The 9,258-nt window shown below is 43.2% G+C and overlaps 1 protein-coding gene across 1 annotated transcript; it reads left to right on the top strand.

The window, feature by feature from the left end:
- The first annotated feature begins 1,780 nt into the window (after positions 1-1,780).
- tent5aa (terminal nucleotidyltransferase 5Aa) lies at positions 1,781-6,834 on the top strand. The gene is made up of 2 exons (XM_033641562.2): positions 1,781-3,022; positions 3,471-6,834. Exons 1-2 carry the CDS (start codon positions 2,597-2,599, stop codon positions 4,248-4,250), a joined length of 1,206 nt encoding a protein of 401 aa, XP_033497453.1. The 5' UTR covers positions 1,781-2,596; the 3' UTR covers positions 4,251-6,834.
- The last annotated feature ends 2,424 nt before the right edge of the window (positions 6,835-9,258 follow it).

Here is a 9,258-nt window from a genome sequence, read left to right as displayed (position 1 = left end):
ACTTTCCATATTTCAAGTTGCTGAAGTTTTTGATGAAAAGAATACAAACTCATCAGATGACAGGGAAAGACATCAACATCACCAGGGGGAAGGGGCGTGTGTTGCTTTTGAAATCTTGTTTCCATTTGATTTTCTGACAATATAATCTCATTCGTGTCTTTCATTAACTGCCAGCTAATGAATCATCCATTTCACAGTGAATAATGAGGTGCCAGGTAGTATTTACACAATACAACTCATCAGCAGGGCTACATGTATACTGTATGCATATACCTGCTGTTAGTCTCTGACAGCCGCTTTGATTTAGCTTTGCACCGTGCATGGTGGAGGGACTCGGCCCAATCCGTAGCAACCATCTCTCCACACCTGGGAAACACATTGACGAGGTAGCTCTCGGTCCATTGTAACTGACTAATAGTTCCATGTACATTTCCAGATGTGGGATTCAATTTCAGAGACCTGCGATCAACCTGTCTGACACGCGCCAAAGCAAAGTAAGAAAACAAAACAAAAGTTATATTTAAAGAATGAACTGAAGGCCCATTCTTCAAAACTATTGCACCATATTAAAAAAAATACACTAAAATGTTCTTTCCTTGCTCTTAATTTGTTATGTTAGGTGATCTAGGAGCTCATTTTCCTGCTGCATTCATCGTAAAAGTTGCAATACGTGACTGTAAACTTGAATAAACTGACTGTGGGTGTCCCGTCCTGCAGAGGGAGTGACACTGTGCAGAGGCAGAGCTCCTGTGTGGGAGTTGGAGTTAAGACAATAGAGTAAATGGGATAATCAGGGTTTACAGATCTGGGTGGCTGTAGTGACGCAGGGCTTTACGCTGCCTAATGGGGCATCCGTGACAGCTGCCCCAGCCCTGCATGGCTGTCCCTTAACCCTTCCTGGACTCTGGCCTCGCCTCCACTTTCATCCGACCCCTGACCCCCCTGACTTATGCTGCCTGAACCAGGGACTGTCTGGAGTCTGGAAATGAATAAGAATGAATTGAAAAGGAATGAAAAGAGCAGGGATACAACCTACTGTAAGATCATACAGCAGTGTTACCTGTTGCATCAAATATCCTCAACGTCCCATTAAAGATCTATGTGTATATTCAAAGGTGTGTCTAACAGGTGTTTTTACAGTCCAGAAGGCAAAGTGATTGTCCATGCACGTCGACAGAAGCTAAGGCTAACCTATCAGGGATAGGCTACAGACCCTGACCTGACAGTGTTGTCTGGGGGTAACAGGCTTACGGGATTACAGAGAAAACATTTCCTGTTTGTTTTAAACGGCAAAAACCCCATTTCCTTGATGGCTTTTTAAGTTGTTACAAGTCTAATGCATAGTATAGCACTTTAATGTGACACTTAAAGGAAACAGTCCCTGCATAGCACTGAATTACTTTATGTCAAAACCTAAATCAGCCCACAGAGGGCGACATGGCAACACCATGTGAGCTTTATACGCAGATCAGCACCAGCTAAATCTGACAGTGATAAAAAAAAAAAAAAAAAATTATTTTATTTTTATTTTTTGAATTTATATTTAGAGAAGGATGGTGACACCTTATTGCAATTATGTTGTATTTTATGAATGAATTTAAGTGCGTCAATGATCTTTTGGAGCAGACAATATTTAAATGAGTAATATGTTGTGGAGGTTATATCGTTAAAGGAGGATGGGGAGCTGGTTCCTAAGGTCTTACAGTGTGATCATGTTGAGCAGGGTTTTCAGTGAGCAGCAGACTGTCAGAGGGGGGCGGGGTGAAGCCCAGCTGACATCTTCAGGCTACAGAGCTGACTGTTGCAGAAGGACGCTGCATGGCAAGCGGGCAGGTAACAGTTAACTCCGCCACAAGTGGGAAAAATATGTTGAACTAAACAAGAGTTGGGGAGAGAAAGCTGGATTTCCTGAGCACATTCAAACTGCATTAACGGGATTATTATCTCTTTGGCGGCGAGAGGAGAAATTAAAAAATATGTAGGAGCTGTGCGTAAAAATCCACAAGATTCCTGCGAGGGGTTGACCGTCGGAGGGAGGATTGTGCCAAAGTGCGACTTGAGGAGCAGCTTATTCATGCAAATTCATAAAATCATAGGCGTGCCTTTGGGCGATGGAGTCACAGCCGGAAAAGCAAACCCCCTTCTGGATCATCAGCGACCTTCAAAGACTGTGATGCGCAGCGCTCGGACGCATTGACAGTGGCACCGGGGACAATGTTTTAAAAGCGCAGAGAAAGAGAAGAGAAAGTTAGGTCTCGTTTTCTACACGCTCCTAGACTGCCTGCACTTCTTCGTCAACACAACCACCAGCTCAGTTGCTGCGCCACTGGATCTCCAGCCACAGACTTTTTGCGCAAACTGCTTCAACTATCACGATTTGCCTTGGGTTTTTAATTTCTTTTTATTTTATTTCTACATGTTTACAGTCAGTTCGGACGACTTCAGATACTAGGAGTCCTGATGCGGATGAAGTTGCTGCCACCCTACTTTAAACAATCCACGCAGTAAAGAGATCACTGATTTGTTCCTATTTTCAGACGACTATTTAATTATTTTTTATTTTATTTAAATCGCTGAGGACTTTTCACTCTTCACCATGTCAGAAGACGACAGTAGCTCCACCACCAGCTACATGTCTGACACCGAAGGCAGCAACGTTAGCGTCCTCAACTGGGAGCAAGTGCAGCGGCTGGACGCCATCCTGACGGAGACCATCCCGATCCACGGCCGGGGGAACTTTCCCACTCTGGAGATGCAGCCGCGGCAGATCGTTAAAGTGGTGCGTAGTCGGATGGAGGAGAAACAGATCCACGTCCGGGACGTTCGGTTAAACGGCTCTGCAGCCAGCCACATTCTGCACGGGGATAGCGGACTGGGTTATAAGGACCTTGACCTCATATTTTGCGCAGATATGAAAGGTGAAAGTGATTTCCAGACTGTGAAGGACATAGTTTTGGACTGTCTCCTGGATTTTCTACCCGACTGTGTGAATAAAGAGAAAATAACCCCGTTAACGTTAAAGGTACATTCACTCTGACAACTTTGTGTTGTTGTTTTTTCTTGCTTCAGTTGTTTACGTTTAGATACCTGATAAGAATTAATGGCGTTTGTGCCTATTTGGCTTCATGACCATTACGCGCAACTCAATGTGCAGTTACATTAGTTTAGTGATAGTAAAATGATGGTTTTCTATAGTTAAGAGGATTGACTTAAACCAATTTGGAAAGGATCCTGAGCTCAGCCACCTAGATCCCATATCCAAGTACATTCTATGGTCTTTAATATTGGGGTCAATAGTAATAACATAATATTTAAAACTCAAAGTCATGCAGCTATTACTGAAACATACAGAACATAGCTGCGCAATGCAAACCTTAATATGCATGAACATCTGCAGGATTCTTTATTATTGTACATTTAAGGTTATCTACCTAATGTGTATGCTCTTTCTCTCTCCCTCACACACACAGGAAGCCTATGTGCAGAAGATGGTGAAGGTGTGTAATGACTCAGACCGCTGGAGTCTCATCTCCCTCTCCAACAACCGAGGAAAGAATGTGGAGCTGAAGTTTGTGGACTCTCTCCGGAGGCAGTTTGAGTTCAGCGTGGACTCCTTTCAGATCAAACTGGACTCCCTGCTGCTGTTCTACGAGTGCTCAGAGAACCCAATGGCCGAGACCTTCCACCCCACCATCATGGGCGAGAGTGTGTATGGGGACTTCAGCGAGGCCCTGGACCATCTACGTCACAAGATCATCTGCACCCGGAACCCGGAGGAGATCCGAGGCGGGGGACTGCTGAAGTACTGTCACCTGCTGGTGAGGGGTTTCCGGGCCGCCTCCGAGTCAGAGATGAAGTCCCTGCAGCGCTACATGTGCTCACGCTTCTTCATTGACTTCCCTGACATCGGCGAGCAGCAGCGCAAGCTGGAGTCCTACCTTCAAAACCACTTTGTAGGCCTGGAGGACCGCAAGTACGACTACCTGATGACCCTCCACGGAGTGGTCAACGAGAGTACAGTGTGCCTGATGGGTCACGAGAGGCGGCAGACCTTAGGGCTCATAGCCATGCTGGCGGTGCGCGTGCTTGCAGAGCAGAATGTCATCCCCAATGTGGCTAATGTTACATGTTACTACCAACCTGCTCCTTATGTGGCAGATGGCAACTTCAGTAACTACTACATAGCACAGGTTCAGCCGGTGTTTGCTTGCCAGCAGCCTGCATACTCCACCTGGCTGCCGTGTAACTGAGTCAGCCCCGAGGAAAAGGTGGAGGGAGAGAGTCTGATTTGTTTAAACAGGAGTGAGCAGCATAGTCGCCACCTCAAACCTGCCCAGTGTTTGACAGCTGACAGAAAAAAGGAGTCTTCTTTTTAATGTTTTGCATCAAAGCTTGTGTTTTTGTTCATACGTTAAGTATGAGCAGTTGGCTTTCACTTCAAGTACGTATCTCAATGTGAATATCTCACATTTCTTGAAATGCCAACATCATTCTGATCCTGCCCAGGCCAGCCAGGTTTGGAAAAGACTAATTTGGGTAGCTTGGAATCAAAGGCTAAATGCAAAAGTGCGATGGCCTTGAATGCAAGCAGCAGAACTGTCATCAAAAGTGCACAAGACTGATTGAATCTGTCAAGAACTGATTAGCCAACACGTTCCGGCAGCAGACCAAATGGCTGCATCAGTGCCCTGAAGTTGACAGCTACTCCACACACACACTTACACACTCGAGGTGAAATCAGAGGTGTGTGTGCAGGGCTCCAAAACGAGCACCCTGGACTCTGCTTTACGTCAGTTCAACTGAGGTGAGATGAAACTAGTTTGGGTATCAAACTGGCATCTCCGCCTTGCATTTGGATATAATTATGGTTGTTTACAGACCAAAGATTTTTTTGATTGTTTCTAACATTAAAACCCGATTTTGATGGGGGAAAACAAACAAAATATGAAGCTATGTCTATTTGTATATGTGAACATCTGTGTGTTTTAAGTGCCTATAAAAGAATGAGCAGGCCATATGATTTTTGTGAATTAGCCCCACTCTTGTTTATAGTCAGGCACACAAGACAATAGCACCCCAGAGGCTCGTGAATGTATAAGTGAAATCATGCAGTCAGTGTTTGCGTATGTTTGGATGAAAAAGAGCACCGTGCGTTAGTGTGGATTTTGCAGTAAAGTAGCAGTCACTTGTGCAGTTGTTGCAAGATTCACATTTTTCACGCAGATATTTGGACATTTTTATCCAAACATGCTGTACTGCATGTCCCAAATTAACACAGGTGATGTGCATTTGTTATGAGAACGAATGACAAGCATTTCAGATCATCAGCAACACAGAAATGTTCACTCACACAATTTCCTGTATATTTTGTACAGTGGTGCTTCTCTTTTTCTCATCCGAGAAAAAAAACAAGTTCACACAAGAAATAGTTAGGAGACTGAGGGAGAGGAAAGACTGCATTCAGAGAGCTGGTGTCTGTTCCCTACGCTTCCTCCTACAGTAGAAGGATATTTGCAGAGACACCTCAGATGATGAGACACTATTTGCTGTAGCACCCTGGCAGGGAATTCCTCAGCTGCTGCTGAAGAGCTTGAACTTAGCTGGGGTTGGGTCTGCAGACGCTCTGTTCAGGGTTCAGAAAATGTTGTGCCAAACATTTTTTTGGTCCCACTTATAGCCCCTGAAGTTTAATAGAGCCATATGTTGACATAGAGAAAGATGCTGTGTTGATATAGAAGACGGGTAAACAGACAGGAGAGGGAGAAAAAGGGAGAGAAAGGAAAACGTTAAAAGGCAGGAGGGAGAATGAGTCGGTCTGGAGAGATGGGTGCAGCTGGTGATGGGGTTTATCTCTCCGGGGCTACCATGCTTTACTGTACAAACTGTCTCTGTTGAGGTCAGACTACAACTTCACGGACAGTGCTGCAGCTCTCCCCTTTTTTCAGGGAGACCAAAACTTTCTGTTATCAGCATTTGCTCTCTGTTTTAATCATGTGATTGTTGTTATAAAACGAGTGAAAGAAAACTGCATTCAAACCAGCTTCAGGAGACTTTAAGTTGCAACCTGTGTTTCATCTGTGAGGTTGCTTTAATGACGCTTATTCTTGTTTTTTAAGCTTCATTCTACACCATTTTAAAGAACTGTGTACATATATGATTACATGCTTCAGCTTTGCCAACTCACTTACTCCTTGCAAACTATCCTGCAGCCTTTACTGATGGCAGATAGAGAAAATAAATGGCAATTACAAGCATAAAAAATGGTAGTTTAGGCCCAGAAGACCAGCATCAACTCAATACTGCGTTGAAAAGAGAAGTTCTCTTGCTGAAAAATCATTTCTTTCTCATCTTCTGATTCTGATAATCCATAACTGCTCTGTTCAGCTGTTTCATGTTCTCAGCGACTGTCCACGTCAATGATATCCTTTGGATTGTGCAGGCAATGTATTGTCATTTTATACTCAGTGAAGTCCAGCTGACTAGCTAGCTAGCTCCAGTCTGCCTGTCAGTTAGTGATCGTGCCTGTCAGTTAGAGATCGTGGGTTACTGCATTGTCTTGTATGCGTTGTCTCAAATATCTGTTTCTGTCCATGCAGTCTTTTGCAAATCACACTTTGAAAAAGACAGAAAAAAAGATCTTTGTCTTGTATGTATATTTTTTATGATTGTTATTTTTATAAATGTATCAGACACTGCGGGTGTTGCAGTGCTTTTGAATCTGTGATTGGGCTTCAAAGGATATGTTCTCAATAGCTTTTTTGCTATATTATGTTATGTGTCCAATGGGTCAAAAGGTTAAAGATGTTTTCATCAATAAAATATCTGAAAACCAGATTTGTCACGCCTCTTGTTTTCCTTTTAATTGTCTGATTTTAAATGAAGTTGACTGCACTGGTTTGGTCCAGAAGGAAACCTGCCAAACATGAGAAAACGCTCATGTGTTGACACACTTCAGATTTCTTTCTTTTTTCAAAGGACAGTGAGAGTGTCTCTTTTCACTGACGTTAGCCATTCAGTGGCTTTCAGATGGGTTTCCCTGCCCACTAACTCAGAGAGGCAAATCCCTGCCATGGCCTAGCGGGCCCAACAGGCCCAGCCAGAAACCCATCCAGAACTGGCCCGCTGCTGCCAGAAAGCGCTGTTGTTGAATGTGAGGGGATTTGCATCCACCCAAAAAAGAGACTTCGATGCTTTTGTAGAGTGAATATCTTTGCCTGCTCATCAAATTCTCTCTGTTAACAGCCCCCCCATACTCCGACAGCAATGCAGTGATGATCAGCGCTAAGGCCTGCAGAGACCAGAGTCCAAATGTCTCATGGTTGTCAGGCTGAAACAAAACTCTCCACAACAGAGCTGACACTGTCACACAGGTCACATGACAAACTGTCCTAGATACAGAGGGATATAGAGAGGAAAACACAGAATGAGTAAGAGATGCGCTGTATGACACAGTGCTATATATAGCAGACATGATAAGGACATTATCGCTTTCACTTAAGCGCATTTACAGCTCATTAATCTGAGACACTGAAGGAATGATTGACATGTTGAGGCTGAGAGGAATGCACACACAGACATAGACATAAACATGTTGTGTATGTTCAGCTGGTCTGGCTAGTAGCATATTTAATGTTGTAATAGCCCTCTTTGAAAAAGGCTAGGATCACATTTTTTCCAAGTCAACCTTAAAACAACGCAAGCATGTTCTTATGTGCATTAACAAAGCGAGAATTATGCAATAAATATACTAACTTTGGAGGATAGCAACTTCATTTGACCACAGATTATCATGAACTATGGAATATAACTTTGCACAGATCGAGAGCTGTGGATTTTCTCCCTGTCACTTACACTGGAATCACATGAAAGGATCTTTTAATGACCAGTATGGACAGGAGGAACAATTACAGCAACCACAAACACTTTCAATCCACACAAGGGTATGAGAGTATTGTTTTAAGACACACTTGAAAAAAAGTGAACATATCCTTTAAAATTTTCACACCATGACCCTGTGTTACATGTTATGATGCAGAGAGGTCATACTAATGGAAGGCTACCTGTGTCAGCACCTATTTCTGGCATATAAAGATAGATTTGCTTCTTTGATATCTTACAAATTTGCCCTGACTCCATCAGTCGCTTTTGTTCAACTTTTGACACCCACACACTTTACGACTTTTGAAGTTTTCAGATTGCTTTCCTGATCACATACAACAGTCTGTCTTCAAGTTGTTGTAGTTCACACTTTACATGAGTTGTCAGCGTCAGGGTATCACACATTATAAGACATTTCACTAGGATTAATCCTTGACCGTTCTGCTTGCTAATGTTCTGTTGCAGGTGTTATGACTCCTACCCCTGATACCCCCTGGCTTTAGAATTGTGGCTGCTGTCATTGCCGGTCAAAGCAAATTGCACACCACAGGATTTGGACTTGCAGACAGGTCCAGACATTTGACCTGCTAATAGCTCTCGGGCATCTGCGACACATCGGCAGATCTCTCAGATTGCGTCTTTGAAATTTCACACAAAGGGATCGTCGCTCAAAGGAGAAAGTGCTGATTTGCCTCTGATCTGAAGCTTTTGTTGGAAATTTCTAAAAACTGTTGAGGAGTAGGAAATCAGCGCTTAAATTGTGTTCTGTACACTTGACATCAGGTGGGTTCACATTTTCAGCAATCTCACACAAAATGTTGCTCTTTAAAACCGCAATAATCAATTCAAAATGTTTAATGTGAAGGGTGTCACTTGGAGAGATAAAGACACAAAGAATTACCACCTGATTCTGCAGTCATCCTCCACTGCACAGCTTCTTTCAGCTCATTGTTTTGGTTTAAAGACCCAAAAACTTTACTGTTTTGGTTCACCTTGATGCTCTCATCCACTTAAGCTCTAAAAACCCACTGTATGCCACCCGCTCAGCTCAAAACCACAGACAAAGCTAGCGACTAGCTGGTAAAGATCGTGAAGCATTTAGCTTCTCTCTGTTTATTTCCCTGAGGAGTTGGTAGAGACCAAAAACAGTAAAGTGAATATTGGACACAACTCTGAATGAATGCTGCTGTTGCTCTGTGTCTGCTCAGTGTGCAAATAGGCAAACACTTTCTCTACTTTAACTTTATAAGGTAATAATATGTCAATGTTGTGCTTACAGCTTTTACACTGCCCCAAGTACTGGATATAAATGCCTGAGACCTTGGCTAGAGAATATGAGTGACAATGAGCTTAAGAGTCTTTTAATCAAAGTCTAGTATC

The sequence above is a fragment of the Epinephelus lanceolatus genome, chromosome 10 (assembly GCF_041903045.1).
Source record: "Epinephelus lanceolatus isolate andai-2023 chromosome 10, ASM4190304v1, whole genome shotgun sequence".
NCBI classification, from domain to species: domain Eukaryota; kingdom Metazoa; phylum Chordata; class Actinopteri; order Perciformes; family Serranidae; genus Epinephelus; species Epinephelus lanceolatus.
This window is presented reverse-complemented; position numbering and strand designations above follow the sequence as displayed.